At 52.4% G+C, this 14,916-nt stretch overlaps 6 protein-coding genes across 6 annotated transcripts; 3 read left to right on the forward strand and 3 right to left on the reverse strand.

The window, feature by feature from the left end:
* Positions 1-305: 305 nt before the first annotated feature.
* On the reverse strand, positions 306-960 carry COCVIDRAFT_18165 (hypothetical protein; the record flags this gene model as incomplete). Its single annotated transcript, XM_014698489.1, has 2 exons — positions 306-639; positions 695-960. 2 exons carry the CDS (start codon positions 958-960, stop codon positions 306-308), a joined length of 600 nt encoding a protein of 199 aa, XP_014553975.1.
* Positions 961-2,591: 1,631 nt separating this feature from the next.
* Positions 2,592-4,198, forward strand: COCVIDRAFT_106118 (hypothetical protein; the record flags this gene model as incomplete). Its single annotated transcript, XM_014698496.1, has 3 exons — positions 2,592-2,858; positions 2,903-3,110; positions 3,165-4,198. The coding sequence occupies 3 exons, from the start codon at positions 2,592-2,594 to the stop codon at positions 4,196-4,198; spliced, it is 1,509 nt and encodes a 502-aa protein (XP_014553982.1).
* Positions 4,199-6,042: 1,844 nt separating this feature from the next.
* Positions 6,043-8,991, reverse strand: COCVIDRAFT_28838 (hypothetical protein; the record flags this gene model as incomplete). The annotated part of the gene is made up of 2 exons (XM_014698497.1): positions 6,043-6,632; positions 6,702-8,991. The coding sequence occupies 2 exons, from the start codon at positions 8,989-8,991 to the stop codon at positions 6,043-6,045; spliced, it is 2,880 nt and encodes a 959-aa protein (XP_014553983.1).
* A 747-nt stretch (positions 8,992-9,738) lies between these two features.
* COCVIDRAFT_18168 (hypothetical protein) lies at positions 9,739-10,593 on the forward strand (the record flags this gene model as incomplete). The annotated part of the gene is made up of 2 exons (XM_014698490.1): positions 9,739-9,828; positions 9,889-10,593. 2 exons carry the CDS (start codon positions 9,739-9,741, stop codon positions 10,591-10,593), a joined length of 795 nt encoding a protein of 264 aa, XP_014553976.1.
* A 640-nt stretch (positions 10,594-11,233) lies between these two features.
* On the forward strand, positions 11,234-11,994 carry COCVIDRAFT_40011 (hypothetical protein; the record flags this gene model as incomplete). The annotated part of the gene is made up of 2 exons (XM_014698498.1): positions 11,234-11,869; positions 11,932-11,994. The coding sequence occupies 2 exons, from the start codon at positions 11,234-11,236 to the stop codon at positions 11,992-11,994; spliced, it is 699 nt and encodes a 232-aa protein (XP_014553984.1).
* Positions 11,995-12,527: 533 nt separating this feature from the next.
* Positions 12,528-13,896, reverse strand: COCVIDRAFT_106099 (hypothetical protein; the record flags this gene model as incomplete). Its single annotated transcript, XM_014698499.1, has 2 exons — positions 12,528-13,475; positions 13,546-13,896. The coding sequence occupies 2 exons, from the start codon at positions 13,894-13,896 to the stop codon at positions 12,528-12,530; spliced, it is 1,299 nt and encodes a 432-aa protein (XP_014553985.1).
* Positions 13,897-14,916: the final 1,020 nt, after the last annotated feature.

A 14,916-nucleotide genomic window follows, 5' to 3' on the forward strand; every position in this document is an offset into this window, starting at 1 on the left:
GAAAGGAGGGTTTGTGTGGTAATTGAACTTTATGCAATCTCACTGGGTTTAATTCATTTCGTTTGTGGGAATAAAAGTATAACGTGGAAAAGGGCGTTAAAAAGGTTAGATGCATGAAAAGCTTATACACAAAAAAACAATGCTATAACCCCCCCTTATAGGGTAAATCAACATGTAATCCAGAACGCCCTCTCCCCCTTGTGTCAAAGACAAGCCCACCTATTCATAGAACGCGTGTGTGTGTTACATAGAAAAATCATTACGCATCAGGTCAAGGACGCAGCCCTTGGTCTAGTACTACCCTTCTAGTTGTAGCCGTTGCCGTGCTTTCCTTTCTTGTGCTTGTCTTCGAGTTTGCTGCCGAGGATGGAGCCTGCTATGGCACCGAGAATGCCGTGGCCGCCCATCTTGTTACCTCCAAAGTAGCCGGCTGCACCACCACCGAGAGCGCCCATCAGTCCACGATCGCCCTCGGCCTGTGCATTGGGATCTGTTGGGCCGTGTTGGCCTGGCTGACCATATGGGTTCTGGCCTTGAGGATACTGGTCCTGGGGATAGGCGCCTTGCTGGGGAAATTGGTGCGACGGCTGCTGACCAGGGTATTGGCCTGATGGCGGGTATTGCTGTTGTTGGCCATAACTGAAAATGGCGTGAGCATCATGACCGATTTTTGATTGGGAGCATGTTCTCTTACCCCTGCTGCTGGTCATAGGGCGCTTGCTGACCGTGCTGGAAACCGCCATGTGCAGGTGCGCCATACTGCTGGTTGTAACCTTGCTGCTGTTGGTAGCCCTGCTGTTGCGGGTCGTGATAACCTTGGCCCTGCTGCTGCTGTGGTGGGTAGCCAGGCTGCTGATATCCGCCCTGGTCCCAGCCCTGCTGAGGTGGATACTGCTGCTGGCCGTGGGGCGGGTATTGCTGCTGGTAGCCCTGGTTGTATTGGTCGTAAGGGCCGGACATTTTGAGTGTATCAAGTGGATAGGATGTGTGTATGGTCGAAAGAAATGAAGAGGGTGCGCGTATAGGCTTGGTGAGGGGTTGATGAGGGGTATGTTTGTAACGTCGGCTGAGCTGAATGTGTGTGTAGGAGTGAAGGCAGAATCGGACCAACCGGGTCGCGTCACAATGTTATATAGCACTAGGACTTGTTGCTTGCTCAGCTCCTCCTGCCGCCGGATGACTGAGCGGATGGTGCACTGCAGCCTTGGAGGGGGCGTAGCAGCGCCAGCGGACATTTCGGAATGCGCTCAGCCTCAGCGAGTTCGGCACAGCCAAACGCGTCACGGCCGCATCATCTGCCACTCCACTGCCACATCCGCCACATGACGCGCCACACTTGGCCTGCCACTAGTCATCGATGTCTGCTCTGTCTGCCATACGCGCACTTTTCTTTGTTTTATTATTACTCCATGCTTGGGCCCCAGAGCACAGTCGATCTCCCCGCGGCACCCAAGGCGCCCGTGCCTCAGCAAGGAAACAGTTGATCCGCCCCTGCGCGCCCTGGCTCGAAACAATGGGTGCCTCTGGCTCTTCTGGCTGCGAAAGAGCCGATGGCGTATGCCGGATCCCGGCGGCGGCCAGACCCTAAACGCGGTCGTATTGTCCGTACGCACGCAAGATTCGGGTGGAGCAACAAGCGACGGACCAGGGCAGGGCAAGGCAAGGTAAGGCGAGGCGCAGCGGTGCCCTTCTGCCCTCGTACGACGCAAACGTGTGGCTGGTCTACCTGTACCTCCCTTACTGCACGGCACAGCCCTCATCCGCTGCATCCTCCTGCATCCTGCACACCACACAAGATGCAAACAACCCACTGCCACCTATATGCGGGGAACTATGAAAAGGCTTGACTTCCATCTGCGATTCACCAAGCTGCCCTCGATATCCAATAGTTGCAGGCCGACCGATAGTCTCACCACGGACCCCTGTGGCGTTTGATCTGCTCCAGAGACGGGCGCTGAAACCCGACCATGGCGCCCTGAGACAGCTCTAAGACGGTATCTAAAGCTTCCCGGGCCAATTTACTGCTCATTTCTGTCAACCTAACCGTACTCGGCCGTCCTTGGCACGCCGTGGCTACCTGATCCCGCCTTTTGGAGTCTTTTCGGCTGCCAACTGCTGCTAAATTCACCCTTCCTATCCTCCTCCCGGCCCCACTCTTTTACCTCTCTCCAAACTGACATGGGACCAGGAGCGACTCAGCACTAGCCTCCTTCATGCGCTCTTTCAAATGCGACCCCTCGCGCCTGTTGCATGAACGTGTCTCGTCTTGAGAGTTCGCCCAGACTTTCCTTGCTACTCTGCTGACCTACGCTCCTTTCCTTTCTGACCTTTGTTCCGCTGGCGGGCTTGTTGTTAATTACCTACCTACTCATATTCCTTCCTTCACCCAAACACCATCCTTACCCCAAATCTTGAACCCCGACTACGCTGGTCGCAGTCCTCCAGGCCTTAGGACTTGAGCCCATCTTCGATCGCGAAGGCTTTTCACATCGCTGGTCGATTGCGCGGATTATGTCTGGTGGAGGAATCGAGCGGCAGGAAGACTGAGAGGGGCTCTCCTTATCCCAAAAGGCCATCACATTTCGGACACAATGCCTGCTACACGGCTCCTTGGAGTTTACAACAGAGTTGGTTATGTGGTTGTCGACAAGGATGGAGTCAAGCACAAGAGAAAGCTGCAATCGGAAGAGCCAATGGCCACTATCAACCGCATACTTGGACGATCTCGTTCGCGCCGACAGCAACCCCAACCAAACCCCAACGACACGGATTCCGATAGCGAGGACGATGAATACGAATACTCGGCGCCGACGTCAACGTCAACCCCTTCAATCGGATCGCCGCCAGGATCTGGAGCTGTAAGATGAGCACTGCCATTGAAAATCAAATCTAACTTTGGCAGCTCGTAAACCCATCGACCACCACCACACAGTCTATCCCACAGTCTATCCCACAGTCTATCCCAAAGTCTACCCCGGCTGCTCTCGCTGCTAGCGAACCGTCCGAATCAATGGGAATGTCACCATCGCCTCTCGCTGAGAAGGGATCCGGCGATAACAGCCCCATCTCGCAAACAACTGAGCATTTGCTCATTGCGGCTGGTTCCATTGGTACGCAGAGACTGCATATCTTGTTTGTTTAGGGTCACGCTAACAGAAACAAAGGTGCAACAATCATCATTGTCATGGTAGTGCTTGCCATTTACACTATGCGAAAACGTGGTCTCTCCATGAGGGATGTTGTCCAGCAGGGTAAACAGCAATTTCACAGTGGTCCACCACCACAACTGTCCTCTCGATACGGACAAGACAAGAAATACGCATTTGACGATGAACGCGGTTATGGAATGAATGATACAATCGACCCCCCTCGACCAGCTGCAATCCCAGTAAGATCTAGCTCGACGTCATCACAGAAGCGCCTGCAACCACTTGGACGCAGCGACAGCTTCAGTCAACCCGCTACTAGAGACGGCAACCAAAGCTTCTTTGACGACGCTCTCTCGCGAGACGACAACCAAACGCCAGTCTCGCCCAGCTTTCCGATTGAAGGTAAACGGCGGAGCGCATCAACCCGTAACACTAGATCACTGGACGACGACGAGGACTTGCAATTTGCCGACACTCCATCGCGCCCACCAAGCAACCTCCCAGCTCCTCCATCGTTCCGTCAGTTCCTCTCCAACCGTCCCTCCATCTCTCAACGACCTGGGTTCGGAGGTGCAGGAGGCATGGCAAGCAGGTTCAGCTGGACAAATTCGCAGGCTCCTCAAACACCTCATGACCCATCCCGCGATACCGTTGCACAGTCAGTTGCCCGTGAGAGTTTTATGACATCGCGCTCTTCTGTTCCTCGCTTCCGCACTGTCGACTCTTGGGTTAACCAGCAATCTAATCGCGTGGAAGAGCAACGCCTCAAGCAGCAATTCCGCATGACGCAGTCTACTACCTATTCCGACGATGACATTCCTGAAATGCCAGCCCTACCATCCTCTGTTCCCAAGAACGCAAATGGTATTACCAGGCAACCCAGCACCAAGAGTGGACTTGTAGGAAGGGATATCAAGCATCAGAGACACGACACGCAGACAACGGCACCAATCTTCAAAGTGCACCCGGGAACTGAAGTACGATTCAGCACACGAAGCGCAGTGCCTTCAGAGATTCTAGATAGGGGCCGCCAGAACGCCGCATTGTAAAGCCTGACAAGTTGTTTTTTACAGACCACCTAACTACCTGTTACTTTGACATAAACACCAACTATTTTTTGCATTCATCCTTGGATTAGCGTCACTTCTGTTGCATCTTCATTGCGCGGTTACGGGAACTGGCGAAAACAGCATTGGGCTTGGGCACGACTGGAATCAAGCGGATTGAATAATACCCACAACATAACACTCACGCAGATACACACGCACTGCTTCTGGCGCTTTTCGTCTGCATTTTCGAGCTCACTCTATTTCTCCCACAGAGGACATGCGAAGTTATACCCTGGCTCGACCTTTTGTGTAGCTAAAGCTTTTTTATCATAGTTTTTTTTGCTCTCTTTCTTTCTACCTTGTCTTTTTGTACATTGCAAACTTATATTCAACATCCATTATCATTTGTGTGTGCCTATCTCGAGAAGATTGTGATATGGTGAATATGCTCTCTTAGCCTCTCGAATTGACGCGCGCATACCCTTTTTTCTTTTCACCTTGATAGCAACGTAATCCATCGAATTCTTTTCTGCTTCTTACAACGCGTGAGACGTCGCGACACCAATCTATCCATCCTTTTTTCCAGGAACTTGTCAATCCGATGACGCGCAATTCCTCCATCGCTTCTAACGCTCTCCTTACCTTTACCGCAACCAAGACCCAACTGTATGAAAACCTACCAGGCACATCACAAATCCCATCCTTGAGCCACACACCGCTGACACAACCTACATCCCAGCGCCAGTGTCACTCAACGTCAGTGTCACCCATCCAACACGCGTCCACACACACACATGTCGCGCGATACACCCGCAACCCTCCCAAGAACAAAACAAGAAAAACAAAAGGACCAACCCATTGTTTCGCACCCGCAAATCTATTCCCATATCGCACTCTGCACACACAATGTTTTGTCAAACTCCCCATGCACAAAGCGCCACACACACACCTACCCACCCCCAAGTAAATGACGACACGACACACAGCCAAGCCTCACAATTCAAAAAATAAAATCAAAATTTGTCAAAAAAAACTTGACTACCCCCGGGCACTTAATCGAATTCCATAAACTTTGGTGATCAGGACATTATTTTTTTTTGGAATCACAAGTGTCGCAGCGCCGTTTCCAATCCGAGAAGCCGTAGTTCCGATAGTCATACTAGTGTGGGGGGGGGGGGGGATTTTTTTGATTCGGGTTGGGTTCGTTGGGGTAAAAGGTAAAAGAGTTAGCCGAGGAGTCCACGGCACGTGCCTCGGTTTTTGGGGGGGGTTTGAGGCGGGCCTTGTTTTGGGGCCTTCCACTTGTTTGGAGAGAGGGAGAGAGGGAGAGAGGGAGAGAGAGGAAGGGGACGGCGGGGGCGCTTGGGACTAGTTCCGATGGTAGTGGGATCGGAAGGGGGGCGGGTGTGGACTTGGCTCGGGGGTTAAAGTGTATTTGGGTTTATTTTTGCTTGGGGGAGGTCAGTGTGTAATGGATGTGTATTCTAAGTGTGTCTATGTTTGGTGATGAGTGAAGGCGCTTGCTTGCTTTCAGAGGGTGCGAGTAAGGTAATTGCATAAGGTTTGGATACGGAGGGAAAAAAGGGGGAGGGAAAACTACGATTGCTGTGCCCTTTGAACTTATTCAAGTTCGCCTTTCGTGATAAACTTTCGATCCGATTGCAAAGACCAATGAGCAATGACAACGCTCCAAACTCTCACATCTCTCTCAAGACGCTGCAAACAAATCTCCCCAAAAAACCAAACATTTTTCATTCCTAAAAAATACCCAGGCATTTACAAAAAACATGAGAAGAATAAAAGAAAACTCCAGAAAATGCATATCCATCCGAGAAAAAAGAAATTCAACGCCCGCGCCTGGCAACGTCTTCCAAGAAACCTAACAAGAATGTCTTATCTACAGGACTCTTGCCTTCAATCGCACTTCCGGGCAAACCCTGAGTTCCAAGACCACCCAAGTTCATACCTTCTCCCCGTGACATGCCTACTGCACTGTCCACCGGATGGCTAGTGGGAGGTGGAATGACGATGCTGGGAGCCGTTCCGTCTCCAATACTGCTAATCCTACTACGATTCGCCATTCCTTCTGGACTAACTGCACCAGCGCTGCCGTTTGTGGGCAAAGGACTGACTGGACTGATGATACCCGACATTGACGTTTTTGGTGTAGGCGCAAAAGGGGAGCGCGCTGGGGGTATTGGACTTTTCGCTTGAGAATTCGGCGAAGGAGACGGCTTGCTACTAAAGAGGGAAAGCAGCACATTTTTCTGGTCTGAAGGGACAGAGTCGCGGCGGTCCATTGCGGATCCGGGTGGAGGCACCGGTGAGCGAGATGGTAAGACTGCTGGTTGAGCGGGAGGGGGTTGGGGCGAGTTTCCCTTGAACATATCCAACAACCCCTGGGCGTGCGGTGTGGGTTTAGTCACGGGTGCTGCTGCAACATCAATGTCAGTATACGAATCTAGCACAATATGGCAGGTAAGTCTAAATAATTGAAACGTACCTGGTCCAGACGAACTATTTCCGTCAGGCGTTGGTTTCCGCTCTTGCTGTTGAGGACGCTTGAGGATCTGCGGCTTGAATGCCGGTTGAGGTGAGGCTGATACCTCAGTCGGCTGCTGGGGTGACGGAGAAACCTTTGTAATACTTTGTGGAGAAGCCTGAGGAGGACGCTTGAGAATCTGCTGAGGCATGAATGGCATGTTCGTGGCCGGTGAATGTCCAGATGAACTCCCGTTTGCAGACTGCCTGTGTTTCTTCATGGTGTCAAAGTCCGGAGCGTTCACTGGGCCACTCACGGTGGCCGACGTAATCTTCGCCCTGGTAGGAAGAGCGCCATGAGTACCTGACACGCCTGTGTTAGGTAACTCGGAGGGGTTTGCAGCCGGTTGAGCAGAAGCAAAAGCTGGAGTTGTAGGAAATGCCGACAGCTCTGCAGGTGCCGGCTCAGGACTTGCCAATGGAGGAGTAGGCCTGAACAGCGACAACAAAGAATCTTGGTGAAGATTCCTTGGCTTCGGTTGCTCCGGCACAAAGTTAGAGGCAATTGGCGGCGACTGAAATTGCGGTGATTGAAAGTGTGGCGGACTTGCGGAAAATTGTTGTCCATGCGGCGAAACGAGTCCATGAGGCAAATGCTGAGGGAGAGGATGTTCTATCCTGGGAGTTGTTTGCTGGTTTCGGTGCAGTGGGGCAGCGACGGTTGTCTGGGGCGATTGGGGAGCAGGAGACTGCCGGTTGTTGGATTTGAAAGAATTCAGTAAGCCCAATGCATGCGGGTTGAGGTTGGGAGCAGGCAATTTGGATGCAGGAGGTATGACAGGCCTTCCGTTACCTCCTGCGAATTGAGAGTCACTCATGTCATGGGACAATTGTGGGTTTCGCTGGTCAAATGCATGCTGCATCGTCGGGGGCTGGTGTGAGTACATTGAACCTGGATGTTGGGGTGGACTCTGCATGAACTGATGCTGCATATGTTGTGGATGTTGCATATTGTTGAAATGGTTTGAAGGTCCTGGAGGTGTGTAGAACGGTGGCGGAGGTCCCATATTCTGCATCTGTGGCGGCCGAGGATGGTGTTGACCATGGGGGCTTGACGGCTGCACAGGTGTAGACATGATCTGCTCGAATGGTGTCTGGGGCTGGCCCACTCCGGGCTGGCTATTGCCCTGCTTGAATAATGCCAGAAGTGGGTTAGCCTGCTGCGGGTTCGGAGCTGGATTACCAGGTGCTTCTACTGCCGAAGATGGCATGCCCACACTAAGTAGCCGTTTAAGTGCTTCGGCAGGATCCTGGCTTTGCTGCTGCGATGCATGTTGCTGTCCAGACAGTTCTGGCAGAGTATCGCTTGGACGGTGAGTGCGACCTAGCTGGGCCACCATGTTGGCGAAATCATCATTTGACTGTGTATTGTTTGCAATCTGGCCAGCAGTACTTCTGTAGATCCCGGGCTGAGCATCTTCGTCATCAGTACCTGCCACTTGTGCTGGTGTAATGTGTGCGCTGTTCCGTAGCCTTTGTCTCCCTAGCTTGTTTTGCTGCTTTATCCACTGTTTTAGAGGTCCGAGGAAGGGAGCAACCATGTAGAAACTGCTCTCCTTGATCAAATCCTGTCCGTGCCCCTGTTGTGGTTGGGCCTGGTTCTTCCGCCTTAGGGTAGGCAAGTCGGTCAGCTTGTACCAGCCGATCTTTGAGATTTCCTTTCTTGTCTGTGGCTCAAAATGCGCATCCATTGGCACTCCGCGGAATACGTAGAGCATCATGCTTTGTTCACGCATCGTCACGGTAATCTTCTTCATGTTCTCGTCAGGCTCGACTAGGTCAGCCTCCCTGAGGTCGAAGCCGGTCTCTTCCCAGACTTCTCGGACGGCGCAATCCAGGTCTGTCTCTTCCTTGTTAATCTTTCCACGCGGAAAGCTCCATTTGGCACCCTTTTTCCATCCCTTGACCAGCACAGCATGTGTCATGTCCTCGTTCAACATAATAGCCCCGCGCACCGGGACGCGTGTCTTGTAGGCGAGAAACTGCTCATAGGCCTGTTGGTGCAGCTGTTCTGAGTAGGCAGAAAACAGCGGGCAGTGCTGGAACATGAGCTGGGAGAACTTGCGCAGGTGCATCGAGGGGAGGTTGTTTGGGTCGAGCGGGCGGATGAAGTCTTCGTAGAACCATTGTGCCTCCTCGATCTGGAAGCAGATGCGCTCGACTGACTGCAATTCTTCATTGGGCAGGTTGACGATGAAGCGCACGCAGAGATCATCGAGCCAGTCAACTAGTGTCGTGTTTGTGGGAGTCATTGTGGGAGAATGTCTGGCCCGTGTCGAGCATGCCGCGGGCAGCTAGGTGTCGTGCGTGGTGGCGGGGGGACGCGGGCGGGCGTCGGGCGGCGGCGAGAGCAGCAGTAGATAGCGAGTGGTCTAGATGCGGGGGAGCATATGGATGTAAGTACACAGCCGCAATGAAAGCAAAAGCGTGGATGGGCTTTGTAGTGTTGATGGCAGGCTGGCCTATCGGAGGGTTGACATGTGGCGGCGGGTTGGGCGTCGGCGAAGGCGATCGATGTGCAGTGGGTGTGGCGGCTGTGGCTGTGCTTTTAAAGCATTTCGCTTTGCCATGGCCAGAAGCCATGACGTTGGACTGTCTGGGATCGTCACACAATCAGGGCAGCTCTGACTTCACCGCCAGCGCCCTCACCCATTCATTAAGTAGGCCCGTTATCTTTGTTTCTTGTCGCTCCTTCAACCTCTACATTCCACAGAATTAGTCCTTTGCTTGCTTGTTGCGCGACCACACTCGACAGCTATACATAGGCCAGCGACGCGCCCGTTTCACATTTCCCCGCCCAAAGACGTCGTAGCCAACCAGACCACCCCGCGCGCTTTGATACAGCCGCGCTGCAGCACCACGTCAAAGGCCTCGCCTCATCTTCAAAGACCTTCCGGTCTTTAAAGGCCCGTACAAGGCCTCTGTCCAGAAGCCCATCAGAAACTACTTGAGCCCCTTTTCTTTACCCAACACACGCACATTCACATCCACCACCTACCATGGCGAATCTTGTAGCCAAATATGCCATGAAAAAGGCGCTCGGCAAGGAGATGGAAAAGTACCGGGGAAAGAGCGCATCGGGCCCATATGTAAGTCGAGATCTCGTGTTGTATCCACCTTAGTGTAGTACCATACTAACGACAGCGCAGGATCCCTTCTACGAGGAAATCCCACACCCAAGGAAGCCTGGCAAGACCAAAAAGGTCAAAAAGGAAATTCCTAGCTACATCCCTCCACATGACGCAGATGTCCTTGCCAAAGCCCGCAAGTCCGCCTACAGACTCGACTACGCTCTCTTTTCCTTTATGGGAATTCGGTTCGGCTGGTCTTCGGTGATTGGCCTATTCCCTGCTGCTGGTGACGCTATGTCTGCCGCCCTGACCCTCAACCTTGTTCGCCAGATGATGAAGGTCGAATGCGGCCTGCCTGTCACGGTTATCCTTCTGATGGTGGTCAACACCGCCATTGACTTTCTCGCTGGTCTCGTTCCACTTCTCGGTGATCTTGCCGGCGCCGCCATCAAAGCCAACGGTAAAAACGTCCGTCTCCTCGAGCAACACCTAGACAAGGTGTACAAGCCCAAGGAGTTGATCGAACGCGAAGCCAAAATGCCTCGGGAATCACGACCTCGTCCTGCTTCAGTCTATATTGACTTTGACGACGAAATCGAAGACCGACGCAACGCCTTCAACGATGAGTATGACGATGTGCGCCGACCACAGAAATCCTACCGTGGCCAGCGCATCTCAGATGAGGAAATGGGTTACCGACAGGATACTCAACGTTCCTATAGAGATGACCGCCGCAGAGACGACAGGCCCAGTCGCAACAACACCAGGAGCAGCAGACGCTAAAAAAAGTTTTCCTTGCGTTTCCATTTCCTATGTCAGATTTTCTCAAGTCTTCTGTTTGGTTACTAGACTGGTGCTAGCACATTTCACAGTTGGCGTTTGCGGTTACCCATACCCTCTTTAAACACTATACCCGGAGGTTTTGTTGAATGTACACAACAATGTCATGTATACTCTTTGTAATCTCTCACCTGGTAACACACAGGCCCTAGTCTCTGTTCTATTGGCCGTCCAAGCTGCTTGCATGTCTCATGCTTGCGAGTTGGTACCTGTCAATTTTATCTATAATTCCTTGCCATTCATTTTCCTACGGGCGTGTGCTTGACGTTTGTTTCCGAGTACCACTTTCTTTGACTAGTCATGTTGTGCGTCCAATATGAGCGTCTCCCGTCCGTTTGCTTGCCCACTGTCCGTGTGTCTGGTTCACCAACTGTACTCACCGTGAGGTGACGCTGTCTTTTCCAATATCCGACTTGTTTTTCAAAACTTCCATCTTATAGAGTCCTCTCACTTCAATTGTTCTCTAGAAGTAGATTTTGCGCCAATACACTCGCTCAATTCAGTCTACTATCTGAACAATACTCGTACATTCTCCCAAGCACTGTCAACAATATAGACACTCACACCCACAGCTTCAATCAAAATGCATCTCTCACTTCTTTTCATCTGCTTCCTACACCTCTTCACCACCGCCCTCACGGCACCCAACTCCCCCATCGAGCCCGCCCTCGCCCTCTTCCTCGAAGACCGCGACACCTCCACCATGCTCTACACCCCAACCCCAACAATCATACACGCCCTCGACGCCTCCGTAACCGCAAATACCAACGCCCACGCCCTCGACGCCAACAACAACAACAACAACCTCCCCACCCAAACCATAACCCAAACCGCCCGCGTAACCCAAACCACACGCCCCCACGCCTCCGAACCCATAATCCTCTACCCCTTCCACCTGACCCTGACCTCTCTCTGCTCTCCCTCCTCCTCCTCCCACTCCCACTCCGCCAACGCAACCCTCACAAACGGCAACTGGACCTCCCGCATCATCAACCTGACCTCCTCGACCCGCGCCATCGTCGACCACCACATCCCCGCTTACCCGCAGACGTTTAGCGTGGGGCCGTTTGATGCGCGGAGGGGCGAGTTGCGATTTGGGTATTTGAATGAGGGGAAGGGGGGCTGGAGGTGTGAGTGGGGAGATAGGGATGGAGAGGGGGGTTGTGGGTGGTGTAGGGGGGGAGAGTGGAGAGAGGGGGAGTGTAAGGGTGGGACTAGGGTGAGTGATTATCTTTTTTTTCTAAGGTTTTTGATGGTGGGAAATTGGCTAATGAAGGATAGAGTAGGGAGATGGAGTGTTTGTTTGTTATGGGGTGGAAGCATCAGTTGAAGGCGGAGGGATGAGGTGGTGTATTTTTGGGGGAGGTGACGTGTGCAAGTGCGGGAAAGCAGATAAGGAGGAAGGAGATGAAGATAGGAAATGGTTGTGTAGTTGTAGAGGAAGAGCTATGGGCTAAGAAAAATCGATGTTTCCTCTGCCGTCAAGTTTCTTCTGTTCAATTGAGAAATATGCCATATTACACTGCAACTATACGATTTCCATGGAAGTGAATTATGAGTTTAGTTTATTAATTAGGGTATACAGAATCAAGTACCATGCCTTGACCTCTTCACCCATGTCTTCCAAGGTACAGCTGTATAAACAAATAACTCGCATAACCCAGAGCTTGCTACTTGCCAACGAGCGTATCGCAAATGCAAAAAAAGTAAAACCTATGGTATATATAACCAGCGGGGGTATTAATCCAATACAAAAAAAAGCCGTCAAAGTTTCCGACTCACTTAATCCGACTCTTGTCTCATTCACACCTCCACCCAACAACGTCTTCCCGAACCCCTCCCCATTCTTGAGAAAAAAACAAAACAAGGGTATAAGCTTAATCAAAAACCACACCCTTAGCCCCACCATACTTGAACTCATCTCCACCCCATCCAACCGACCGTCTCTCAGGCTTATGAATGCGTACACACCACAAAAAGTAGTCTTCGAGCGGAAGCAAATTAAGCAGGACGCGATTCCCCGCCCAAGCAATACCGCACACCATAGCCCCCGCAACGGCATCTAGGATAAAATGATTCGCCGTTGCCACAATGGCAATGAGGATAATAGTCGGATACGCGACACCGAGTGCTACACACAGAAACCTGCGTAGTGACGGGACACGCATGCGGAGTCCCATTGTCAACGCTACGCTCCTCGAGCGCGCATGCTGGGGCGCCAGCGGAATCGTCATAACGGTCAGTCCGATAAGGAGGGAGTAGCCGAAATGCAGCGAGGGCATGGCGGCGTACTGGTTGCAGAATTTGTTTTGGGTCCAGACGCTGCTTTCGCCTTCAGCGCCATGCACGGTATCTACGAAGCCGAAGCTGCGGGCTTTTTTGCCAATGTCGCCGGTGACGTCTGGGTCGGAGAGGAGGCGTGGGGGCATGCAGGGCCAGAGGGTGAAGATGATGAAGGCGAGGAGGTTGCAGGTTGCCATTGTGCGGCGGCGGGCGGCATATAAGGCTGCGCCTGCGGGACTGCCGGATGCTTCACCTATTGGCTTGTTGTGCAAGGGGAGATTGACGCGGTTGCGGGTTGTGGTGTAGTAGTAGAGGCATACGAGGAAGAGGATGGTGCCGGGGATGTGGATGAAAGAGTAGATGCGGTTTGTCCAGTGGAGAATGAAGGGGTGCTTGAGGAACCAGGCTTGGATGTCGAGTTCGAGGAAGATGTGTAGGCGCTGCTCGAGGGCGATGAGTTGCAAGGCGTGGCGGCGCGCGACGTTTACGGTGCCTTCGTCGATGAGATAGAGGGCACTTATGCCGCGCCCGACTTGGTAGACCTGCGTTGGCGATAACTGTTAGCGTTTTTGGTGTATTTTGGTTAATCCACAGAAGTGAAGCTTGACGTACCCAGTAGATCAAAGCCCAGTACCAGGCTTCGACTAAAAAGGGAAACTTTTGGAGTAGTCTTGATAGAAAGTAGTCTTGGAATCTACGGGTGTTTGGGCTGAGAACTTGTTTGCGCATGCCTAGTAGTTTGATTTCGCGCGACTGCCATCGTGGCTCTTCGTCGACATTGGCGAGAAGTGATGTACTGGACAGGGGACTCGATCGACCAGACTCGGGTGAGGCAGAGCGGGGCGAGTGGTGATAGACTTTTGGTCGGTTAAGAAGACGGTATTCCGTGTTGCGGTTTACCCAAGTACCGCCGAAGAGTAGGGTGATAACCACAAGTGGTTCTATGAAGGCTCCTGCGCCCATGATATGATACTATGCCGGATGGGATGTTCAGGCGAACAAAACAAAGGCTTGCGATCTGGAGGGTATTGTAGTTTTACAAGAAAGAAGTAGACGTCACTATTCCTCCGGGATGTTGCTTGTTGTAGGTAGAGTTGACAGTGTATCGAGTAAGCGGACCAAATACGGATGCGAGCAGATGTATGAGGCGCAAGGCGTAAGGCGTTCCAGCTTTGCTCACAGGCAGGGCAACCAGCTCAAAGGCAGGGCAAGTAAGACAGAGGAAGAAGCAAAGAAAAAAAAACTTCTGGTATAGTTATGCAAGATTTCAGAAATGGGCGGCTAGGAGGATGCAAAAGAGGACGACAGAGGGCACTAAGAGTAAGCATGCCACATTCATGGTGTCGACGGAAGAGACGGCAAGCAGGTATTAGCGAACGAGCTCTGAGGTCATGGATTGGCAAGGCGTGCGAGTGGTCGGACGAAGTTGCTCTGCGGCTGCCCTTGTGTAGTGCAGGGCGTTGCATGAATAGCCGACCTTCCGAGAAGGAGTTTACTGATGATTTGCTAAAGTGTGCGTCATGACTAGAGATGGTTTTGTGGGCAGCAGCATTGAAGTGCTTACCAGCCCCAGGCATGACAAAGGTACTGGCTGGAAGTGACGGTAAACAGTTCAATTGGCAATATTCAAACTTAGCACCGACTTTTTCGCAGTAACTTTCGCCCGTCCGGAGGCTCCGATGTCTCCCAGCTCGCGATCCGCGCACTCCGTTGGCACGCCTTTGTAATGCGAGCATCTCACAATGAGCACGCGACCACGGCGGCAGAGGTTTAGCTTCCGCCGATCGCCGGTGCTAGGCAGGTTTGGTCCGCTGCACGTGAGACCAACGTGATGTGCTTAAAAAGACGAGACGAGACGAGACGAGACGAGGCTGCTCGCACGTGACTTGGGCGTAGCCTCGTGTGCTGGGCCTCTGTTGACAGGCATCCACTCAGCACCCAATCATCCATGTGCACGTATCCACGATCTGCCTTGCTTACATA

This window comes from Bipolaris victoriae, assembly GCF_000527765.1.
Source record: "Bipolaris victoriae FI3 unplaced genomic scaffold scaffold_76, whole genome shotgun sequence".
Lineage (NCBI taxonomy): Eukaryota > Fungi > Ascomycota > Dothideomycetes > Pleosporales > Pleosporaceae > Bipolaris > Bipolaris victoriae.